The 27,581-nt window shown below is 33.5% G+C and overlaps 1 protein-coding gene across 1 annotated transcript; it reads left to right on the top strand.

Moving 5' to 3' along the window:
- Positions 1 to 390: 390 nt before the first annotated feature.
- On the top strand, positions 391 to 20,317 carry LOC149769852 (chymotrypsinogen A-like). Its single transcript, XM_089949740.1, has 6 exons — positions 391 to 502; positions 3,423 to 3,663; positions 8,826 to 8,941; positions 11,831 to 11,995; positions 16,334 to 16,510; positions 20,196 to 20,317. The coding sequence occupies exons 1-6, from the start codon at positions 391 to 393 to the stop codon at positions 20,315 to 20,317; spliced, it is 933 nt and encodes a 310-aa protein (XP_089805866.1).
- The last annotated feature ends 7,264 nt before the right edge of the window (positions 20,318 to 27,581 follow it).

The following is a 27,581-nucleotide window of genomic DNA, read 5'->3' as shown; positions in this document are numbered from 1 at the left end:
ATAAGGTTAAAGAAAGGTTATGATGATACCCATTATATTCATTGACAAAAAGTTATTTCGGTCCATATTCTGGATCCAGGCAAAACTCAAGCTCCTCCTTCCCTTCTAATTCATTGGCTGGTCCGTTTATGACACGTCACAGAACTTCAATATAACCAGAGGTTTCTTCATATCCAGGCACTTGAAACATATGTGCGGTATTAGAGAAACTCATGTTGAAGAAAGGGATAATTTGATGTTAAAAGGTTGTATTATTACGAATTAGGTAAAATAAAATACATCAAGATGCATGCAGTCAGATCTCAAACATGGATAATTCTCGCATGTTTGGCATTCATGTCGCATTGGTGCAAATGCATTTGCTGTGAAGAGACAATTGTTGAAAACAAAATGTCACACGGAAGGCATGGATTGGAGAGGAATATATTTCACCTTGCACTTAACAACCCCTCCCACCGTGACATCAGCAAAAATAAACACACCATGAGAGCCGTCAGTGCAGGTAAGTAACAGTACAGCTGCTATTTTTGAGCGTGTATTGGAGTTACGTCCAAATTAAGAAACAAGTCAAGCAATATCAGATGATTGCAGGATTGTTGAATTACCTTCTGACGATTTGCCCTTAGGTTGCATAGAATGTTATTCTTTGAAAGTTTAAATAATCATACCTCCGTAATGAACTATCATATTTCAATGGACTATTCTGTTTTTACTCTTTCATAAAAACAATTTTATTATAAAACAATCTCATGCCAATTATACTGAGGAATCGAGTTATTTGATATGGTTACTTATGTTCTGTAATTTTGTAATAGAAATTGTGTAAGTAGGCAGTGGCAAAGGTTAGGTTATTCTTGAATATCATGCTTTGTGTATAAACATGGGATGATGAAATGCCATATCTATAGAAAATAATTAGATATATATTATTAGTTAAAGCAATGATTTGAAATTAAAATTTGAGCATTGTAACAAGCATGCAGATGTTGTGATGTGGTTTAAAATAGCTGTTACAACTGTATATATATAGATTGAAAATGTATATTTAATATCTAATTGTTCGAACTATTTGAAATTGAACAAATGCATGTCCACATTGTTTGCCTATAAAACGGTTATCTGTATTTCTATAGCCTGTGAGAACATATAAATGTAGTTTGGATTATGATATGAATATTAACAATGAGATAATTTAAACAACCGGGTAATTGTGAATTATATATGATGCAGAGCATTTCACATTTGTCTTTCTCACACACACACGTACACACATTCATATATACTTACGGACGTATACAATCACAAGTGTGTACTACTATTGACGTTTTGGTGTTCCAAATCCGATAATTCCATGAGCATTATGTAATCAACCTTATTTCATCTCACGAAATTTATTTGAAGAAATCCACCTGTGCACATTTCAACAAGGTTCATAAGTTGGATTTCAATGTTTACCTGTCCATTTTGCATTTAGAACCTAGCGTGTCATGTTCAAGTGGAGTGAAATCGTGATCAAGAATTTGAATCATGGTCAATATGTTTATTGACATAAATAGCTTTTGGTCAGTAGTCCGGGTCAAAAGGAAGTCAGAGCAGACTCCTCGTCTCACTGTATTGGGTAATCTCTTAAGACAAGTTTCACAGCTTACATATAAAAAGATGTTTCTTCACATTTTGGCACTTGAAATGTATCTAGAGTATTAAATAAACCATCACGTTGTTAAACAGATAATGTTATACTGTACTTGTACTGGGGCTATGTTGTGGATCGAAAATTCACAAAACATACAATGGGTTGGGACCGAATATTGGTGGAAACTAAAAGCTAGGGGTGACAACAAAAGATATGGAGATAGGAATATTGACCAGTCTGGAGTTACACCAAAGACCGAACCCGTTAGAAACAACTCAATGTACAAATCAGCCGTGCTATTTATTTTAGAACATTATAACAATCTACGAAACGACGATGAACATCAAACACATAAGAAGGAAGCAAAAAGACGTTTATTTTCACTTAACAACAACCTCTCACGTGCAAACCACAAAATAAAGCGGAATAGGCTCACCATCAATTTAGTTTATCACCGCAATCAACACGGTGGATTTCGTTTGTATTTTAACCGATTGTTGGTCTTAGCTACATATTGTGAAAATATTCAAAAAGACTGGGACGATACCAATTGAGGGACAGACATTTCAACTGCAAGCATTAACATGATAGTAGAAGGAAATATGATAGGAATATCGCCTCATGGTAGCATTGTTGCTACAATACATTAAGCACACGGATAGGATTTAAAATGCATTTTTGCAACAATACATTGAACATAGGTATATCACCTAAAATGCATTGTAGCTACAGCACAGTGAGCACAGGGATAACAGCTAAAATTCATTGATGCTACAACACATTAAGCACACGGACAGCTAGTAAAATGCATAGTTTCTACAACACATTAAGCAAAGCTACTAAAATATATCGTAGCTTGAACAAAGTGAGCACAGGGATGGTACCTGAAAGTCATTGTTGCTATAGTACATTAAGCATATGCATATGCACCTTAAATGCATTGTACACAATATTGGTTGGACAGTCAATATATACATACACACACACTGTGATATATGTATATATATATATATATATATATATATATATATATATATATATATATATATATATATATATATATATATGGGACGGTGGGGGGTAGAGGCATTTCACTTTTGCATTTTGTTTTGCAATTTGCCACAGTAACTAATTATTTGGATATAAAATTATATAACCTTTTAGGTAATTAGCCTTATCCTCCACTAGATATGATGAAACAAAGAGTCATTCTCGATACATTCATTTTGAGAACCGTTTGAGTTTGATGACATTTTATTTAACGGCATATGTTATTTATTTTCAAGTTAGTGGGACGTAATTTTGTTGTTGAAAGACACATCTTGTACGATTACACGTAAAATAACCAGTTTTAACATATACAAATGAGGTAGCCAAAGCAAAGTAAGCGGATATAGCGGAGTGATTGTGTGACCAGCAGAAGACGATCTTGTTAGCATCACCTGAAATATTAATATGAGCTTCCTCTGTTCCATCTGACACCATTTATGACATACTTTGGACATTTATATTGGGATATGAGTCAGTCTCAATCGCCTTTCAAACAGTTGGATATTTTCACCAACACTAACTTCTAGCCATAATACATGCCTTATTTTGATCTTAGATACAAATGGATATAGGTGGTTACTGACTGTCAAAATGCTTTGTATTTTGAGTTATTAGTATGAATCACATTCACTTACTGTATTAAGAGACACATTTTTCCCCAGTCATCACTTAATACAAGTACATGATTTTCTATGTAGGCAGGGATGTCACCAATTGTAATATAATCCATCTCCTTCAGGACCTGTAACCTGTGGGAAAAGGCCATTGATGGAGCGCGGCAAGCGGGATGTGACGGAGGAGAAGCAACTAGCTCCGCGACCAAAACTTGAGAAGATAATTGGCGGAAGGAATGCAGTGCAAGGAGCAAACCCATGGCAGGTTGGGATCAGACGTCTTGTAGGCACCTTGCATGATAGCCACTTCTGTGGAGGTACTATTCTCAGTGAATACTGGATCCTGAGTGCAGCTCATTGCTTCCAGTGAGTAATGGTCTCTCTTTTGATTTGCTAACATAAGTGTATAGTTTGGCATACGTTAAAGATATATATTTGCAACATTGCTGCAAATGTCCGTATTGCCAACATACGCTATTTCAGACTTGTTCTCAGGGTGCCATCTTCATTTGTAAACAATCTATCACAAAATACAGGCATTTAGGTAAACGATCGTTTCATTACATCACAGCATTGCTGTTTAAGATATAGATGTAATCTGTTCAATCCATTTTCCCCTCTCCGGATTGGAGGCCATTGATTTTTTTTAGCACTTTCTCGTGTCTTTATCATTACAATTATGAATACGATGACAGCAATAAGACGGATATATGATAGTCGTATTGATGTAAGCTACACTGATTTTTGTTAATGTATCAAATTCGGATGGTTTAGTGATACCGACGTAGAAGTTGAGAAAAGTCAGCCACGGTTGGTAACACAACTTCATTGACTTGATTGTGATTTAGTTCTTTCAAGATTTGAAATCATATAATATTTATACTGTGAAATAACGTCTCTAGATTTTGTCATCTTACCTCCAAATTTATACTAGGTTTTTCTCTTAGGAAAGACAGTTCTTGCTTAGCATCAGTAGATTTATGTGATCCAATTACCAGGATTTATTAAAAATTCCATTAAACTGTGTCCATTCTTCTGTCTGGTCTGTATATATGGACATGACACTAACATATCTCGTACATGGAGATTGGGTCACTGTACCCCACTGTCCATAATTGGTTAAAAATTACCTGAAAATTGTACTAATGATGTCAATGCTAACACCTTACCACTGTGATCAAACTTCTAATGAGAGTCCAACTGCAGATGAGCATGACTTAAAGCAAAGATTGGTCATTGTCACCTAGTTCTCAAATTGTATTCTAAATTGCTAAAAACAATATCTACGTGCATCGTCGACGTATTAACATGAAATGTACAATTTCGCATTTCATGAATTGAAAATGTGTCACGCACCAACTTTATGACTTACCTTTTAGTATTTATGATAAAGTGCAGACTATTAGTGTTGGCTCTAATATCAAAACACCAATAGCTGCTATATAACATGTGATTAAGAATGAAAACTTTTCACACCTACAGATGGGTCACTGAGACTGATTTTACAGTGTAGTTCATATGATGCCTTTGTTCAGATTATAACACGTTTAAATCCACTTTTAAACTTATCAACTACACCAAGAATGCATCCTGGAATGAAAACATTTTACACATTAAAAGTGGGTCACCCAAGTCACACACATGTGGCTTTAAACAGTAACTAAAGATGGTGTATGTGCCCAAATTATAAGAGTATTTATCATGTTTCCATTAAACATATATGTCAAGTGCATATGGATCTTTTATGTCACAGTGGCTTTATATGACCTGTATTCTGTAAATAAGTGGTCATGCTCTAAGACATTGATATATTACAAATATTGATTTGGTAACAGCTCTGATTTTCTAAATTAAAACATGAAGATCACCAGCTAATGCGCAAGCCGGTTCAATTTCACCTCTACAATTTAAATAATTTTAACTTATAAAAGGTGGAGAAACATTTGAAAAATAGAGAAGATTCTATCACATTTCAAATCGAATCTGAATAATCCATGATCCAGATTTTGTGCAACTTTTGTTCCAGGTTTCACCATGTGTGTAAATTGATGGAACGGTTTAACATAGCGAGAAAATAAAAAAATGAACAATATTCAATCATTAGATGCATTTAAAAAAGAAGAAACATTAAACATCGTTAGGGTCAAACTGTTATGTATTGTCTGGTCAACAAATATATATAGAGGAGAGGACATACTATTTTATAAGGAATGATCTGAGCTTCATTTCTTTTGAAACGTTTTCCTTGCATCAATCGTGGCAGACAAGTAACAACTTCAATGGATCTCATACTATATACGTATTTTTAAAACCTAATACACAAAATCAAATGTTTTTCACTTGTTAGACCGCATTCATAATAAAGGAAATTTGAATCTCCTTGTTTTGTGTTTCGCACACAATTTCACTTGTACTATTAGCAAAGAATGTTGAAACTATGAATGTATAGCCATTAGTTAATTTATCAAATAAATATGCCCAAATCATGGTCATTAATTGATTTATATTTGAGAAAGACAGAGAGAAAGTAAATGTTTAGTGTAAACGGAAAGTTTTACATGGTAATGATTTGAGGTGACTCTACGAACCTATTACACAACAAACGTTTTCTTGGTATATTGCTCTAAAATAACAGTTCAAAACAGATTAACAGCTAGGATAATACATTACGGTGAATTAAAACTATCACTTCCCTTTAGCAACATAAACAAATTGTTTCCATGTGTAACAGAAATTAATGTGAAAACTACATACATGATAATGAAGTATATACACCTCTGTAATTACGATTACGTTAAAAGGGCACATGCATTTTGAATAGCGTAGTTTCTTCAATTATGTAATTGCTAAAAGGGTGTTGATAATTAGTTAAATATAAAGATATGTTAGGGCAATGTCTTCATTATTTCAGTGTGATTCCTCGCCATTTTATTGTTTGGTACAGTATTGTCCCTTATGACATCATATCAAAGACTTACATAGTGATGCAACTTGATTGGTATATCGATATTCATTTTAATAGTCACTGTTTACAAACGTAGGTTACATTTTCCTCTCATTTTGCAAGCATATTCTAAAGCCAAACAAATTGATGGGAAACATACCACATTGATGGAAAAGATAACCCATTGATGGGATGCAAATCACATTGATGGGAAACAATACAAATTAATGGGAAGCATAACCAATTGATGGGAAGCATAATACTGTAATGGGAAGCATACCACATTGATAGGAAGCGCCATATTTTAATAGGAAGCATCACATATTAATGTGAAACAGTTGCTTTGTTCACTTTATGTGCTCAGTTAGTCATTTAACGGAAGATTTATTAAATGCCATTTAGTCAAATGTCCATCTTTCAGTCATCAGGAGCTTCTCCTCTAAATGTGTAATGCAGCAGCAGATCTTATCCTACTGGATCACCTCTACATGTGCTCTTTGCAGATGGCCTTGCTATCTCAACGATGCAAATCTTCCTACTGTATCACCTATACGTGTGCCATTTGCATCTCACAAGTGTACTCATCTTCCATGCCACTCTATTACAAGATCAGCATAACAAACAAAATAGTATTTACCTGGATGAATGGTGCAACCAAGGTTGGCTAACAATATAATTATCATTAAAGCTGCCGAAAAGTATGTAACTGTGTATATAGATGCATGTTTCATTGAATGCAAAGCCCATCTATTACCAAACTTAGACACTGGCTGTAACCAGTAGCGTCAATAGGACACAGGTCTTCATGTCAATATATTTGAGATGAACGTTATCATGAAAGTCTTTCATTTTTAGAGCAACAGTTTTCAGAACAAGTTTGTTGTTATGGCTCTTTAGTTAAATTAAGGAACTGAAAATTATTGATCAAACAGGTATGTAAAATTCAACAAATAATGTATTTCCTTAAGACACCATGTGAAAATTTAAAAGTAACTTACAGTATTGTGCGCTAAATTCCAAATAATCCTGAAAGGTATATCACAAGTAATCAGGTATAGATCGTACAGAATGGATGCCAGTGGCATTCTTAATGAATTCCAAGTCTTAATATTCTGTTGTATCAAAAGCCTTTAATGAGCCCCTCTTCCATTGTTTTCAAGGACTGGTTACGAGTGAAAATAATACAAAATATCCATTTGAGTGCGTCTGTTACTTAGGTAGCTGACATTTATTCTTATAATTCTAAGACAAAATGTTGACACCATTCTATCATATTGGAACATTGTTCGATCATTGTGGCTATGATCGTCTTGGTCAGTAAAAAGACCTCTCTAACATTTCATTATTTGATCTTCATATACCTTAATCATTCAGATTGTTTTCGAAAGTGGAAAGTATCATTTGTTATGTTAAGCCTGAATTTCAAAACGTCAAACCTTTAGCACTGAACTTGCTGACGCTCCTTTAATACCAATCCTTTCTCCTGATAGCATTTCCTTGCCATCCAATTAATTCCATGCACTCTCTATTGAGCCAGTCAACCGTCCGTTTCGATGAAATGGATCAGCAATCCTTATGATGCAAGCCAGTTTCATCATCAAGAATCGGTTGCCATCATTGTGCAATAGAAAAGGCGTCTTATGACTTCACTCTTGTACTGGCACAATCTAAAAGGCTTTCAAACGGGAACTATTATGTAAGCTCAATTGTTATCAAAAGTGGACTGACCTATTACCAATCCTCCAAATGTAATGTGATATTGGAACGTATTTGAAGGCGACACCCAATGTTTTGCAGTGTTTTTTGTTTCTGCCAGGATGCTTTAGAATGCCCACCCAGTCGTATTATTTGAATGCACTCCCATCCTCCCCACAATGCAAGCATACATTCACACGATTAGCTGCATCTGTAGGGGACAAGGAGCGGTAATGTGCAGAGTTATTGCCCTTGTCTACATACTATGGACATAAAAACAGCCAAATTTCCATAACTGAGCGGGCAGTTATGAGGAGATAGTAGGCATATATATTTGATTTTAATGTAATCAGGTAAGCATTCAAGGAGAAAAATATTTTATTGGAAAGTTTGCTTGCAATAAAGGACCTATGATATTTAGTTTGTCATAAGTGGTGCAGATTGTACATTCACTATGGCTTGAAAATGTTATTGGATTACTTCTTATAATGTCCAGTTATAGTCATTGTTAATTGTTCTAATCTAACAATCAATATGGCTAACATAATGGCCATCGTGACAGTCTTGTTAATGCCTCTTCCCTTAAATTGATTGCCATACTGACAGGGTGTTTTCAAAATAAGACTTTTATATGATGTCTGGCCGTACCACTTATTGGTCATCAAGAAATGCTTGCTTCTCCAGACATACGGGTTGGTGTTTTGAATTTGTTCAAAAATATTAGTGAGCTTTTAAGAAGAACAGAAAAGTAAAATACACTGACTTCTCTTGGATTGCTTTAATTGTTTTGGACATTAATTTTAGGTTTCCCATTCCCATTCTTTCTGTCATGAAGACGAAGTCTACTTGTATAAATAGCATGTGTAATTTTATGTTTCTGTTTGCACAGAGGTCTCAGGAGTGATGAAATCGTTGTGAGAACAGGTGACCACGATAACACCGGTTATGATAGCCATGAGAAGGAGTTTAGGATTGCTTCTTTCTTCACCCATGAGCGATATAATGGTAACCGCGGATATCTGTCTCACACTCCGCTGTGTCGCATTATAATATATATTGCATGTTGTACCTGCTTTGGGATAGACATGTTATAGCCCGTAACCAGACATATTGCAATAATATTTACAACGTTGATTCAAAAGGATTAAAATATGCATTATAGTGTAAATATACTGGTATATACGTTTGATAGTTTTCTATCAATTACCTAGATAGTAGTTTTTGTAAGACTATTTCTAATCAAGATCCATATTAGAGACATATGCAGTTAGCTGGCTATACAAAGCTTAAAAAAGAAGGCATATATTGAAGATGTTGAGGAGGAGTACGTCGCTAAATGCATATTCTATAAAATAAAAGACCAATTCAAAAGCGATAACATAAAAACATGTCAAATGACAGAAAAGAACAATTCAATATGAATAACGTAACAGAATGTCATTTGATTCAAAAGAGCAACTCAAAATGAATAATATGAAAGCATTTCCTATGATGGAAAAGATCAATTCAAAATTAAAAATAAAAATACTGTGTGAATATAAATCAAGGCAACACATGCAATATGACTTTCATTTTGTTGTATTTACTGCCATAGCAAACATCTGTAACAAGAAATTTAAATTAAAAGACTGAGTTCTACATTTTGCTGTATTAAGATCTATAAGGGAAACATTGTCATCGGCATTTTATATCTAGAATTTTAAAAAAATGATTTAATTTAATGGACATTTCATGTCTTCATCAAGAATTCTCATCACTCATCAGAGATACAGATATTCAAACACATTACTAGGTCATTTGTTTAGAGTTGTGTTTAAGAGGGGTATTTTTCTGAACAAATACACTCATACACTGCTCAGAAATCTTCAGTGAAAATAACATCACAGAACTAGTATAACCACGAATGATCATATTTCTACATCTATGTATACGTTAAAGGTAAAGACTGAATAGGGATTTAGGAGATAAATGAACTAATCTTAAAGCAGGAATAAATACATATAACAGTTAATCTTTGTGAAATTATACAGCTTCTTTTCAATTACTTCTTAGGACAAAACCATTCTCATTTAATTAGTATGAGTGAGTGCTCTTTTCGCTCACATTAAATATATATTTACCAGTGTTTAATTTACATTATTTGCAGGTGTTCTCATTTTTCATGATGCATGATTAACGAATGCATGTTTGTGCATGTTTAGTATATGCATGTGTGTGAACGATTAGCACATACATGTGTATGTATGATTGGCGTGCGCATGTGCGTGCATGATTAGTGCATGCATCTATGTGCATAAATCGTGCATGCATGTATGCGCATGATTAGTGAATTCATGTGTGTGAACGATTAGTATATACATGTGTGTGCATTATTGTTGTGACCACGGGTGTGCATGATTAGTGTTTAGTGTTGATTAGTACATCCATATGTGTACCTGATTAGTGAATGTATGTGCATACATGACTAGTGCATTCATGGGTGCGCACGATTACTACATGCATATATGTGCATTTTTATGCATGCCTGTGTATCCATGACTAGAACAAACATGCGTTTCCATGATTAGTGCATGCACGTGTGTACATAATTAGTGCATTCCTGTGTGTGCATGATTATTGCATGCATGTATATGCACGAATAATAAATGCATGTGTGTGGATAATTAGTGCATGTATGTTTGTGCATGATTATTATGTTCATGTGTGTGCATGCTGCATGCTTATTGCATCTACGTTTCTGCATAACTAGAACAAGCTTCTGTTTCCCTGATTAGTGAATGCAATCATGTGCATGTTAAGTGTATTATGTGTGTTCATGATTAGTACATGCATGTGTTTGCATGATTAATGCGTGCATGGGTGTCCATAACTAGATAACTAGCGGGCCCCGTGTGGCCGAGTGTTCTAAAGCGCTCTCAGTTACGAATCGTTTCCATATCACCTGTGTCTGTGTAGGTTCGAGTCTAGGATTCGGCATTGTGGGTATGTGAGAAAGCTTCCCAGTAGCTTCTTGTCTGTCGGTGGTTCTTTCCGGGTTTTTCCCGGGTTCTTCCTTCACCATTAATACTGGCCTCCATGAACAGCCTATTGTGTGCTATAAAATGGCGTTAAACCCATCAACATCAACAACAGCCATAACTAGATCAAGCATGAGCTTTCACTAATAGTGCATGCATGTGTTAGCATGAAGTACATACATTCCAACAGTATAATTATTATGATAGAAAAATAGCAAGTTAAGCAAGTAATATATTTTATTTTTGAAATGCATTCATGTTTCATTTCAGTGATTAGGACGTGCAAAATATATTAATTAGTTATACATATATGGAAATTATGGCAATTATTATGTCTTTTATAGTATTACCTTTTAATGATCTTATTTTACCCTGCCATAATTCTGAATGAATTTTTAAAATATTTCCTTGGAAGTGCTTAACAACATGACACCATAAGTCCAATGATTAAGTCTTTGAATTGCAAAAAGACAATCTTTGGGGCTAGAAGCACTGTAGGTCAAATGTGTCAATGTGTCCTATATTTACTAATGTTACTGTTAGATACTAAATGTATTTGTTTGGATTTGTATTTCCTCTTTTCTATTTGAATCTTGGAAGAGATACATTATAAGCAAAGGCTATATTGAAACAGGATTGTATTTAGTGTGATGCATCAGTAATGTATTATTATTATTATCGTATCAAACAGCTCTCTGCAGTGCTGCACAATGAACCTATATTTGCAGTAATTTTTAGTTGATAAACACTTCCACATTCTTTTTAACATGGTCAGTACAAAAGATATGAAGTATTTTCAATTGATAAGAAATGTACAACAGGTTTCATCCTGTTTTTGAGTCGAGAATTTATTGATACTAAATTTCATTAATTGTAGATGTAAATCATGATTATGACCTGGCACTTCTTAAGATTCGACCCAAGGATGGGCGAGGTATTGTGTTCAATGACTACGTACAGCCAGCATGCCTTCCACAAAGCAACACTGAGTACACCGCGGGAATGCAATGCCACATTACAGGATGGGGGAAAACGTCTAGTAGTAAGTACAAACTTGCTGGTGCTCCAAACATTTGCTGCTTACATTTCTGTTGAAAGGTAGGTACGATATATTGATAGTTCGTCATCTTTACCTGGAATTCTCAAGTCCTGAAGGTATTGACCTGATTTTTGTTTTGTTTCATCCCCACACAATCAAAGTTTATGGGATAAGGAGTATTGTGTTTATTTGTTGATTCTTGAGTTTGTTTTTTCGTTATGCCTGTTGTATATTGGAACCTTTTCTACATACATTCATGACATTTGTATTTGATGTATCTCATCAAGAGTAACGAATAAAGAACTTGGTTAGTGTGACCTGATTTATGTTCGAACCGGCAGGTAAAGTTTACGATGCCATCCGTTTTTGTTTTTTTTTCAATATCCCTTTAATATCCTTTATTCTATTGCACTGATTTTCATAAATATTTGGTATGTGGATATATATTACGATGAAAACCGTAACTATATACAAATTATAGCCCATATACAATCATCATATCATTTGTTAAACCCTCAACGCTTACACATATAAATTGGCCATCATTCGGGTTTTGTAAGTCTTAGTTTTTTATGTAAGTCTTGTTTACTGGACAATTACTCATTGTTACATTAACACCTGAGCAATATCGTTGTAATATCGTTGTGCACAATTATAATTTGGGCAAAATTTATTTTGGTCAAATTATTCTTTATTGGAAATAAAAAGTGCTCTAAATGAACATTCCTGGACTTAGATGTGTTCATTTATAATGAAGTTCAAGTAAGGATGATTTTTTTAGATTATATTTGTGTGATTCCATAAAAGTCTATTTGCACATTGTCACAACACAAACCATCACAAGCCCATCAACACATTCATTGTTAGATTTTTATAATACCGCTCAAGTTTATTTAGATTTTATTGGTTAGGATTTGTGTTATAAATTCTAGAATGTTCACAGTAATTATTGTTATATTGTCACTTTTTATTCTAGGAAAATAAATTATTTGTTGAATTATACAAAGCTTGTTGCTTTTGAGTCTTTTTAGTAATTATTATAATACCTTAGGTTTGTAATAAGCAGTCGCCTATATTGAATGACCCGTTTTACTTTTCCCCATTGGTGGCTGATATTAGCATCTCTGACTTTGCTGTGGAAAACCTGTATGAAGTAGACATTTTCACAATGGCGAGACATACACAAATGTTAAGTGCTACTCACTGATCTGAGTATAAAGATTTAATCATTGACCTAGACACACAACGATAAGCTTAAATCCTATCCAAGCCAATCTGACATAACGGTCACGGCTTTACCCTTATAACATTCTTAACTCCTTTGCATGGCATCAAGTTTTCCATAAGTAGGCACACTGTCAGGTACTCCAAATGAGCTTTAGCCATGTAGGGATCCATGTTTACATGTAAACACATAGCAGTATTGTAGCAGTATTGTAATTAATAATATCCATCATTGAAATGAATCATATCCATCATTATAATTAATCATATCCACCAGTTGACGTTTCTACATTACTTTAAATATTATGATAATGTAGAGTATTAGTATTTCATGAGAAAGAATGAATGACAATACAGTTTTCAGATGCTGCATCCCTAGATTAAGCAAGAGATCAAAGTTCAAAACTTCGTATGTAATAAGGACGCTTCCCTGTAACCTAAACTCCAGATGCAATAACTGAGGGATAGTGATCATAGTTAAAACTATGTTTCACAAATAGAATAGATAAAAACATGGTTTCGAAACATATTTGCCATCACGAGGTTGGGTGATGATGTGAGTTGATGTTGACACTTCAGAAACAAATCTTGGATATTTGTAACGGGCTGTATCTGTATTGTTCAGCTTCTTCTAAAATGTTACTAAAGTTTAATTTGTATTATTTGTTGACCATTTTTAATACTGTTTTGATATATATATATATATATATATATATATATATATATATATATATATATATATATATATATATATATATATAGATATATATATATATCTATATATATATATATATATATATATATATATATATATATAATGTTTAATTGACCTTAGGCTAAAGTCAAGTTCACTTTGTACCTGACACAGGACATTGATTTTATAAACAACATAATATATTGCTTACTTTTTCTGTACGATTGTGGACTAAATATCCCGATCATGATTAATGTAGCTATGTTTAACATAATTTGAATTAAAATATACAATTTTGACCCTGACCCTAGACGCTTCTAGAATGGAAGTTTCCATAAATGCCAGAGTATCTCCAGAAAATGGTAATCATGACCTAGGTCAAGAAGAGGGGTATATCATTTTGTTGATCTGCACATGATTCATTCTTTTCTTAACATCTTGAAGTATAATAGGTTCTATTGTTATTTTGGGTTATTACATTTTTTGGAATTATGTATTTAAATTACTGTTTGTAGGAAATACAAATTGCTCGTCAATAATATTATTGGAGTAGAACATTTGGAATTATTCTGATTTCAGCAAGAACATTTTGGATCATAGTATTGTGACAACTCCAAAGACTTAATACATCATGATAATTTAGGTCATTTGAACATTAGCATGTTCAAGAATTCAGGAACATGAACCTATTCAATAATGTAATTTGTTCGGAATATCACTAATTTAGTCAGATCTTTAAATATTTAGATGTGTGATATCAAATAATTAATTAGTGTTATTTAATTTAGATTGCTGTAAGTTCTTTGTTTCATTTTGAATTATAATCTACGAACAAATCATTTGTTAAATTTTACAAAACTTGTTGGTTTTCGCTATTTCTATTATTTAGTGTTTAAGAGTCATGACAAAAACACTAACCATATCACTTGATAAAACATCTTTGTAGCTGCCACACAGCAACCAATGGATATATGACTACAGAATGATAAATCATAGTCACCCAGCCACCACTTTGCGACTTGACTATTACAAGAGAAAACCTTTATATAACATCTTTGTAATGGCAACTTTGCAGAATCTTACTATATTTTTTAAATTAGCATTCTTGCATCATTGAAGACGTTACATTGATATTTGATAAAATAAGCAGAGGTGATCAAGTGCCCAGATGTCAAAGATTTAAAGTAGTAAAATCTTTCAAATTTATCTGATATAAATTATGTCAATCTGCCAACAAATATGGCTTCCATTACCAGGTATAGTACATTATTGGAATGACTTGTCTGCTTGACTGAACCTGAAGAAATCATACATGTATCAACCCTGTGTCCGTATCTATCAGGTTTGTAACATGACGTTGATTTTCCAACTGCAGTGGCTACCAGTAATTAAAATAGATGGCTCATACATGTACATATAGATATAGGTATGAATATTAATATATTGGATAGCGAATGAGTACATTTTACCATGTATATATATATGATTGAAAGATGCGATACATTAAAGACAATGAATAAACATTTCTAAGTGTTTATATAGAATTGCCCTTTTGAATTACAATGTCTTCAAATAATTTTAACTGTTTCAGTATTTCAAAGGTACATGAACTATTCAGTGGCATCTAACCAAGAAAACTAAATAAGTTGATAACAAATATGTTGTAGGTTATGATAATGATAGCAGAAGCAAAAACTACCAAGAAAGGTATATAAAAGGCTTTTGTTCCTTATTAAAGTTTGACTAATATTCCAACTTGTTTTCTGAAAATGTAAGCTCAGAACTCTGGGAGAGTGACAGATGACCATGATATTAAATTTCGTTTAGAAGAACATCCTCTTTGTTGTAAAACATGGGGAGGGGATTGTTAGAATAGTGATGAATTTGCAAGATATAATCAAAATACCCAAATTAGATTCAATCTACGGAGTCAATAAACTAATCTCAAAGCTGGGTGGATCATTCTACTGAAACTATGATACTAGGTAATTAAGATCTAAAAACAGAAAAATAATTAGGTCTTATAAATTTAATGGTGACAAAAGCTTTCCAAATAAACACAATGCGAGAACTATTTTACAGTGTGGACCAAATTATCTGTTATTCGGTGCTGTTGATGATCAACTAAAATAGGTTGCTTCCTTGATCGGGATAATTCATTAGTCATTTCCCATACTGAGATCATAAATAACTTCAGAATATGACAACGAAGTTCATCACTAAGCCGAGATGAGGGGACTGAATTACCACCTATCGATACAAGTCTCCTTGCATAACTTGACCATTATAAGACGAAAACATCGTTATTACCGACAAGTTCGAATTCTTAAGATTTGTATTCCCTGAGTAATGGGATTTCTAATGATTCATGCAGTTCAGCAGTTTATAGGAAAATATATGATATGGCTTTTATACTTGTCCAGATTCGATACCCGACGTACTGCAAGCTGCCGAAGTTCCAATAATCAGTGACATTGCGTGTAAGAGTGCATACGGAGAACGCATTACTCCACGGATGTTTTGTGCTGGTTACTTGTATACTGGAGGTGTGGATAGCTGTAGTGGAGACAGTGGGGGACCTTTTGTGTGTAACATAAACGGTAATAATTGATAGCTAATTTACTGCATTTTGTTATGGGAGTCTGTATTGGGGGTCATCTACAGTGAGAGTAGTTAATTATCTGAGTAGCAGAACTGTCATCCCTTAGGATTTTACTATAAAAATTACAGAGACAACCCTTAAGTGACAATCTTACAGAACAAAAGCGAAAAATAGAAAAAATAGAATCATTGATCTAAAGTCCAGTTATTGTCTTTCAAAGTTTTGTCTGGATCATGGTTTTCATTTTCGAGTGGAGTTGGTGACGATCGTCAGGGCACCAGACAAACTTTAGAGCAGTACCTCAGATATCTTAATTGGTCATGCATTTATTACAGACTTATTTCATATATATATATATATATATATATATATATATATATATGTATATATATATATATATATATATATATATATATATATATATATATATATATATATATATATATATATATACTATAAAGATTTTATTATCTCGGTCATATTAGGAATATTTTTAAAACACAAGCTAGGAAAGGCAACATGTATATATGTATATTGTTTGGATATTATGTGTCAGTCTGAATAGTTCTCAAAATGTGAGATGATTGCCACTTTTGTGTGAAATTAAAACAAGAATCACTCCAACGGACTGATCATTTAATGCCAATCCTTCCTTTAAATTGCAAAGTCATGAAACCACCTTTGTTATTCTTCAACAATAAATGGTCCTTCACATTAGCTCTTGTGGTTGATATATTGGATGTCAGGTTAGCACCATTTTCATTTACGACCAACAAGGCATCCTATGATCTCTTCTGAGGAAACGTTCATATTGATAAAACTGTTTTGGAGAATTATGGATATCATACATTAAACAAAATGGATGCTAGCTATATTTGGTATCTGATTGGCACCAATTCGATATATAACTAACTAGATATTATCAACATTCTTTTGATGAAAGCACAGCGTTGAGATAACCACACATTTTGGAAATGTAATAATAACATTATGTCAAGATGGAAATATGATGCCAATATCATCAATGATATAGGTAATATTTTACATTGACAATCAGCTATGTACAATACGAAGCCTTCAGTGAACATTTCAAAATGACACTTGACTTAGTTTAGGAGAAGAACTAATAACACAAGTTTCAAGATGGCTCCTGTGATATACGAGTTGTATATATTTCATCCGGGATCAACAGGACAGCTAGCAAAGACTACAGTTGAAATCCTATAAATATCTGACTCTTCGTTTCGGAAGAGTTCAATTGTGAAGATTTCGATATGACTGTTGGTGTGGCTATGTTGGATATCAGATTGGAACTATTTTCATTTACAACCAAATAAATATAATATACTGTCTTACTGTATAAACCCTATGCAAATTGCAATGTCAGTAGCTGGTAAAGGAAAGTAACATTTCCATTGGTCAGAATGTTACCACGTGATCAAAATGAATTGCGTTTATTTCTATACGAACTGTAAGGATAATTATTTTTATAAGTCTACTACTTGTATAAATATAGTCACGAGTACATAATGAGATAAAAACTGCCAGTGAAGCCAGACACGAAGTATGTGTTAAAGGAAAATGTCATTTTAACAATATTTTAAAAAATAATTGAATACATTTGGCTTTCATTGGTTGAAGGACTGGTATATTGATGGCCTTATTACGATAAAGCAGGACAATCCCAAGTGCTATGAATAGCTACGTAACATAAAACCCAAAACATGTATTACTACGCGCAATTAAGATTTCCAGGTTTTTTTACTCATGCAAACAAAAGAACATGTCGAATAATTGAAATTTCAATTATAAGAGTTTAATGTTATTTTTTCTGAGTTTATTGTGGTATAAACTGTCAGTTGTCGACTCACAAAGCTTACATAACGCCTTCGGGCATTATTATTTTGCTGTTTGAGTCGGCAACTGACACGACAAGCGCACAAAAATCAACGTTGAACTCCAAAGTGAATCTGACTTTACATTCAGGAGAAGTAGTTGAAATTAGACGGTATATCTGACTACCATGGTGGCCACATTGGATGTCAGATTGGTATCATATTTATATTGTCATTTACGATTAATCAGACATTCAGGAGAAGTACATTGAAAAGTCCATGCTAACACAAGTACACACGAAAAAGGTTTTAGCATAATCTTATAACGTGATCATTAAATTAAAGTCTTTTACACTGTCCAGCATAAAAAGAAAAGAAACATTATTTTTCTAAAACTTTAATTGTTTTAAATTGAAATGGTTGCTACATTGATGTAGAAAATATAATGATAATGTAGTGTCTCAAAAGAGGATTAGCTGTCATCAATGACGAAAACTCACTGTGATAGTGTACGAGTCCTTCAAAGAAACATCCATCAGAGGATGGCTAAGAAATGTCATTCATGTTTAAAGAACGATTCAGAAATATTGTCCATATCTGTAATGTGTTTAACCTTTCTCCATGATTGTAGATTGCACATTAAGAGCATGACAACTTGTTGAATTGGACTGTTAACCATACCATGTTGCAGAAAATGTTTATGATTTTTGTCTTGTTTGTACATTATAAACATGTTACTTACTGATGTTTCAGTTCAAGGTCTAGTCTCAGAATGTTCTAGAACATAACTTCTTTACAAATGAGATCAGAAAGTGACCAACATCCTGATCCCCTCATTATGTCCTAGATTTTTTTGTAAGGTTTTGAAGTAAATACCATTATTCTTTATGATTTGTATTTCAGTTTTCTTTAGAAATAATTCGAGCATAAAAATAATTTTTAATTTGTTTATTAGAATTACAACATTCTCATTAAAGTTTTTTTTATACTAAATCACTATAGTCGGAATATTGTGAATTCATTAAAGATATTCGGGATAATATCATTGTGATACATCAAGATTGTTTTATATCAACTCTTTCGTGGCGACTGGCACGTCAACACATTCAATACAGGAGTTTATTCAGAACACTTAATTAGTTTGAACTTGTGATGGTAATTTTAGGGTTAAATATGTTTGGATTCACAATTTTATCAGATCCTTTTCTATTTTCACCTTTACCTTTTATTCTCTAGGTATGTCATTTACTTGTTAAAATTAATTAACCTGGCTTTGCTTGTTTTGTTACTTAGTTTACGACCATAGAACCGTATCATTCTCAAAGAGGTATATCCTATGGACATTTACAAAGTTCTTAACATATTTAGCATGGATAATGCAACTAGTAAACGTACACATGCATGCAGTTGCATGCAGTTAGTCGAGCATTTTAAGAATGATCCCTTTCAGTCTGTTCCTACTATTTAGTTGCTCCTTAGGATGCAATGGCGAGTTACCTATATTCATCAAGTGTGGATGTAATGGAGAACTAGCATAACACTCATGGCAGGCTTCTGAAATTAACTTACAAGATCAAGAATTAAACACCTATATTTCACAGAAAATCATTTTCTAAATTCGTGATCATTATCTTAGGAAAGTGCAATATAGGGATGTTACATTCATTGCATTCCTGAGGCATTATATCTAATAGACCAATTCCAAAAGTGCCCTGAATGACTCATTGAATTACCATGTTATCTGCTTCATACATCATCTCGTGAGCGCTCAATAATAACATTAAGTTCGTTATAGTTTTCAAAACAGACATTATATTGTCATTTTACAGTTGAAAATATTATTTTCAGGTAAATACACAGTTATAGGAGCCACATCATGGGGGGATGGATGTGCCTTGGCTAAGAAACCCGGAGTGTATGCAAAGGTCACAGAGTTCTTGACATGGATACAAGCGAAAATGAGGCTATAATAAAATACATTATGTCGGGTCTTACTTAAGCATGAAACAAATTGTTTGTACCTGTTACTCATATATGTATATTATATATATATTATTCTCAAAGGGATGTGGCCACATCGTCTTGTAGAACTAGTATAGTATGTTATTAGATGAGAATAATGTAAGAGAACAATACAAACTATATTTCACTAATCTGAACTCCAATTTGCATAATTGTGTTACCATAATGTATAAGTGTAATGAATAAATATCTCCACTTTGCATTATATTTGCTAAAAAAATGGATAATAGTAACTCACAAATAAAACCAATTTTTTGCATTACAATTCAGATTTATTCTTTGAATGACTTCACTGCCTTTCCCAAAACTTTTAGATTATCTACAATAATTTGAGAATCAGATGGTCAAAAGCTCTCAACGTTACGGATTACTGCTGTTTCACCTCTTTCTGTGTGGGTTCGACTTTCGGCTTCGGCCAATGTGGGTACGAGATAAATCTTGCCAGTAGCTTCAAGTGGATCTGTGTTTTTTCCGGGATTTTCTCCGGGTTCCTCATATATTGTACTAAACATGGCGTTAAACCCTACAGCATCTGTTAGTTCAGGTAAAAGCCGAGGTACAGTTGTCAGTTAGTGATCGCTTCTTTTGTTGGCGGTGAGGGTTTCGAGCAGGACGTTTTCCAATGGATATGCATCAGTCTTTCAGACAGATTTTCTGATACAGACCGAGCACTCTTGAGGAGGACGAATAGTGGGTAAAAACATATTCAAGTTCACAAATGAATTGTAAGCTTCGTTGATCATGAAAAAATAAGAGTTCATGGTGTAACAGGATAGACCTGAATGAACTACTTTATATATATATATATATATATATATATATATATATATATATATATATATATATATTACAAATGCAGTGATTCTTTCACGCTTTATACATACGTTTCATTAAAATGCTCTAACCAAACATTCACTAATTGGAAAACAAAAAAATCATTCAACTGAAAGTGAGATTCAAAAATCTCCTGGAATGTAAATGAGATTCACATAATCGCGTGTAATCCAAACTAAAGATTCAAATAATCTTATGTAAACAAAATGACTGAAAAATGACTCATTCTTACTCCATTGAAACAACCAATTGCAAAAACATAGTCATTTGTACAGCATATATATATATATAGATAGATAGATACATAGATAGATTGATAGAACTTGTGAACTTTGTTAATTGCCAAACCTCACAGTTCTCCCGAATTATTGGGTTAGCCCTCACTTTGTATAGGCCGTAACGATCATGGGCACAAGGTTACAAGCTAACCTTTTCTTCTTCGTATGGCCTTACATCATCTTCCATATCGACACACATCCTGCCATACAGATATATTGAGATACCCGCACACATATGCACCTACAGCACACATGTCTCATGTATTAGGTTGGCTTTCTTGTTTTGGCTACACCCTCAGTTATTGGATCCACCCACCATGTGCAGTTACTCACTATAGCCATACTTACAGACAGCTATAGACAGCTCTAGACAGCTGTTGACAGCTTCAGACAGCCCCAAACAGCTACAATAAAACCAAACTGGTCATTATAATTCGTCCGGAATTAATATCTATATATGTGTTCTACAAAATGAAACTAATAGCAACATGTAATTCAAAAGTTCACAACGATTCAAAACTGCATTGTAATAAAGCTATCATTTCACCATACGATATTAAAAACTGAATGGCTTCACATTGCAAATACAATACCAAAGAAACACTTACCCCTACAGCTGGACAACACAAATGGATAACGTTCACTCCTTGACAAGTTCCATAGGCCAGTGTGTCAGTTAGAAACGGAACATGCCTAAAATACACATCAGAATGAGTATTAGTTAGGGTAAAGTAAGCTTGCTTACCTTGTTTTTATTGAATCTTAACGCAGTCTTGTCTAGGACGAGATACATGTTAGTTCAGTTGCTTACCTAGAAAACAAGTGTTGACACTAAGCAAACTTGTTCGCATGTACGACGAAAATATCAAATTGTTCTAAGGCGAAAACAGGTTAGTTCTCGCCTTATTATGGGACACAACGGCTGGCCTATTGTCCATGTTGTCTATGTTGTCCCTTTGCTGGCATATTTTCCATGTTGTATATGTTGTCATCGGCTGGCTTATTGTCCATCATATGTCCATTATTATATCCATCCGTCAGCACAATTTTTTTTTTTTTTTTATAGCTATGCATCCTTAACTAGAAGGATGGTTACCACATATATTCTAATATACTGTTATCATGTCTACAACGTACATATGGTTTCATTAAGTTGTTGGTTTTGCATGTCTCTCCAAGCATCTGAATGAACATAATTGCATTTTGTGATCGTGTGTACGCTGTTGAATGTGAATTGTTTTCAGTACACTACTATTAAATATATTATCATATGTGCGAACCTGATGCGTTAGTCTGCAGTGTAAAACATGTATACATTGCTTCATGTACGATATTAATGTATGTATATTTTGTCGTTGATCGATATTTGGTGACTTCCATACACTGATTTGTCAGTTGGACACCTTCGCGGAAGAAAAGCAGATCTCTCACCCCGTCGGGAGCAACTGAAGTTTCTTTTTTTTTTTTTTTTTTTTCTTTTTGTATAATGCTGGGATATGACACTCTTATTAATCCTTGTAATCATTCTTTTTGGACAATATCGTAACTTCCTAGAGTTCATTACGGGAAAATCAAACGTATATTTTGTAAATCTCCACCTCTCTCTTCTGTTTATCTCTTTCTCCCTCTCCCATGATGAAGTCATAAGAAAAGAAATCCATTCATTGACTAAGTGTGCAAACTATTCCATAGTAATTACATCGTATTCGAAAAAAAATGATGTTTAGTTGACAATCTCGATTTTTACACTGTATATCTTTAGGTGCGTTTGGAAGTATAATAATGTTGATTCCTGTTGAACACAAATTCACAGTGGATAATGATATGCAAGTATCTAACGATCACATGCTATTCTGAACCCCCTTTCATACACCGCGATCTGTAAATTGTCAGAACTACTATTCTGTGCATTAACTGGTCTTGTTCGTAACTTAGTTGACTGTATATAATACTGTGCTCTATCCTAATTGTTCTGATCGATACATGTTTGCATCCTGCATGATTCACAACTTGAGAAGCGTATAACTTATATGGGATATGGGGACATCGTTCAATAACAATATACCCCATTTGCGTGCAACCGAACTTTTAGCATCCCGTTTTACCTTTATATCATTGAAACTACATTATCACCTGTTACAATCAGTCAAATTGGGCTTAGCTTTGGAACTAGTTTATGTAAAGTTTGTTCATATTTAAAGATCCTCTGTGTGCATGTGATCAAACGTTTTGTGGAATTACGGTATTGAACTTATCAAGATATCTTTCTTCTCCTGCTTGTCAGAATTGTGTATATATTCGTCGTACATTGATGTTTCACTATTTATTTTTATTTAATATATCACCTTCGTGGAGGTCTTCTGAACGTACATTACTATTTGCCTTTGGAACGACTATACTCATTACTAATCTGAATATAAAAGTAGACCAAGTCTACATCAAATTTGTTTTGATTGCTCTCAACAACTACAATTATAAGTCAATTACAATTGCAGCCGACACGGCTTCAGATCTGCCGTTGGCAATGTGTTGGCAGGCCTGGGTCTCTGCACATATTTGGAGTAATCGGTATAAAACATCGTTGAATATGCATTATACTACGGCATATCAGGATCGTTTTTGTTTGCAGTTTGACACGATCTATATCCGTATTATGGGGAAATATGTTCCCCATTTATGGTGCTTTGGTTGTTATTATCTAGGAGATTGCGATCTTTGATGTTATGACCCTTATCGAGTAAATAATAAAATAAGATATGAAATAATGGATGGAATAACAACGATTTGAGCATGGATATATACTAGAAAAGCACGAGACCCCGTATCTAAAATATAAGAATTTAATAAATTACATAAACAAAATAAAATTGAAAATGACATATAAATGATAATCTTTCTTTTGGAAATAGAATCACAAAATTCATACGAAATTGAATGGACCTTTCTGCTTTTCTAACAAAACAAATTTCATCACATAATAAAGTGAATTACCTAACTCATTAGATCAGGATGCAGGCATAACCTCGTTGCAATTCAATGTTGATGACAAGTCAGAGTCGCCGTAGTGTTTGTCGTGTTTTCTCGTTATCTATTCATCCTTTTCCGGTCATCAACCGTACTTTGACAGTATGTCCTCTTTTCCCACTGTGTGATACACATATGGGGCTATTTTTTCCTTCAAATAAATGTAATATACCCTAAATATTTGTCAGGATTTTCTTTTTAGCGTCGAACAATATTCCCATTCTCGTTACCTTCTTATCGTAATTCATTAGACTAAGGCTAGTAAGGTCAGTTCTCAGCCTAACAACTGATATTAACATTATCTCGTCATTACCAAAAAAGTAATGTATGTAGCAACTGCTAGAAATGTTTAGTTGCTCTATGACATTACCATTTTAGCATACAAAATCAATAGAATTTAAGACATATATTCACGCAATCTCGGCATGAAACTCATACATATTCGATTCATTTTGTGCTAAAAATTATTCACTCCGAACGCATTCATATTCATGTAATAGTGAATGATATATTGAATACATGAGTCATATAACATTTAAGACGAATGAATACTAACTTAGCATCGGAGCTCAATGAACATTAATTATAACTAAATGTCTAAATTTCTATGAAGACTCATTATTAGCATTGATTAGAACTGGAGACAAGTAACCACACACATACACACATACATATATAAGTCGCGAAGAATGATGTATATGTAACCATCCAACCGTCGTCATTGCTGACTACAGTCTCGGAGCTTTACATATATCGTTCACTAAATTTAACTTCTAACGAAATAGAGCCTGGGTTGGACTTCTATAATAGTTTAAATACAATATTGCGAGCACACCAACCCATCCATATAGTTTGTAAGAGGCTTAATGAAAATTCGACAGGTCAACATATAACACCAATAAATGTACTCATGTGGCTTTTATACATTACATGAAGTAAAGGAGATTGCTTTATGTTCATATAATCATCGGATACGACACACCGTAACGTCAGAAGTTCCCGGAATTGATGAGTGGTTTAAAAAGCTCACCGTTACGGATCAACGACATCTCACCTCTTTGTCAATCGAGTATCTGGCTCGGCCATTGTCGGTTTTTGAGAAAGTCTCTCAGTAGCCTCTCGTGGGTTGGTGGAACTTTCCTGGGCTTTCACGGTTTCTTCCCCAACCATTTATACTGGCGGTCATGTATAGCATATCCAGGGCTGCAAATGGCGTTAAACCCTACAACAATAGCAACAACAACAAATAGAACGTAATATAGTATTACACGCTTGTGTTTGTTTGCGAGTGTATGTATGTATGAAAGTGTGCGATTGTGTGCGCTTGTGTATGAGAGAGAGAGAGAAAGAGAGAGAGAGAGATACTTGAGACTCTCTCCTTCCAATAGAGGTAACTTTGTATAGGCAAACGATGTGTAAAAAAAAACATTTGTCCAAATTAATATATTTTGAAGAATCAGAGCCGAAAATGTTTTAATCTGTAAATAAAGTTGTAAACGATTTCTTTAAACCGCACCACACTATCTGCATGAAATAGGCAACATTTATATTCGATTTTTCAAATCCGTAAGTAAATTGAAAACAGATCTCAGTGTATTTCATTGTTCCATTTTGATATATGCAATGCTAACTTAAATGTAGTGTATACAAAATATGTACACAAAACTAATCTTTGTCTCTATCTATTATACAACAACCCTTAACATTGGCACTGTGTAATATACGTCAAAACATTAATTTAGTCACTGCATAAATCAAACATTACCTATGTCACAATCACGACAAAGCATTTATGGGGCCCTGAGCGGCCGAGTAGTCAAAAGCACTCACCGCTACGGATCACTGCCGTCTTTCCTCTTTCTTTCTGGATTTGAGTCTCAAACTTGGCCAATGTTGGTACGTGATAAAACATGCCAGTAGTTTCTCCTGGATCGATGATTCTTTCTGGTGTTTTCCTGGATTATTCCTCAATCATTTATACCGACCGCCTTATATAGCCTATCTTTTGTTGAAAAAACAAAAAGAATTTACCGTCGTTATGGTCTATACGAAAGTACAAAAAGTAATGTCGTCCTCTACCTGATGTATGTTTTACTATAAACTGTATGGTACTTGTTTACATCGAACATATATATATATATATATATATATATATATATATATATATATATATATATATATATATATTCTTTATTCTACAAACTATATTGTACATGTTTGTTTCAAATAGCTTAATCTGTATCATTAGATATATGTTCCTTTCCCTGCTGTATCTTACCTTATTACTATATCCTGTATAGTACGCGATTCCTGAGAACATCTTCACGTAGAAGTTGTATTATTACTGACTTTTCCTACTGTATTTCATTACCATAAACTTTATAGTACTTGTATGTATACAAGTGCCCAATCAATCATGTTATAGTGTTTCTATCCTTTCCGGCTGCATCTTATTTTAATGAACTGTATAGTAGGTGTATGCTTAGAAACTCTTAATCTATATGATTCAATACATATATCTGTCTCATGTTGTGCAATTTTGATATTAACTAAATAGTACGTGATTGTTTAGAGAATCGTAATCTACATGTTTCATTGTATCTCAATCTTCCTGTTGTGGTTTTGTTATAAACTTTATAAATGCTTCAAAGATCAAATGTTATATTACAATTATCTCCCTTTTCTTGCCGTAATTTATTTATAAAATATGTAAACTACGTGTTTGTTTAACCATCTTAATCTATTAATTAAATATTATCTCCTTTGTCTACTGTATTTTATCGCTATAAACTATATAATACGTGTTCGCTTACAACATCTTGATCTAAAGGTTTAATTGTATCTCTATATTTCAATGCTCTATCTTATTTCCATAATCTGTGTAGTACATATATGTTTAGAAGATCTTAATATACAATTTTAATGTTATCTCCCTTTTACTGCAGCACTTTATTATTGTCAACTATAGCAAGTGTTTGCTAAAAACACCCTAATTTATTAGATTAAATTCCTCTCCATTTTTTTGCTGTATATCATTATTATAAACCCTTGAATGTGTTTGCTCAGAACATTTCAA

Source organism: Sinohyriopsis cumingii, unplaced genomic scaffold (assembly GCF_028554795.1).
Source record: "Sinohyriopsis cumingii isolate HCF-2022 unplaced genomic scaffold, ASM2855479v2 utg003162l, whole genome shotgun sequence".
NCBI classification, from domain to species: Eukaryota; Metazoa; Mollusca; class Bivalvia; order Unionida; family Unionidae; genus Sinohyriopsis; species Sinohyriopsis cumingii.
The sequence above is the reverse complement of the archived record's forward strand: the minus strand, read 5'-3'. Positions and strand labels throughout refer to the sequence as shown.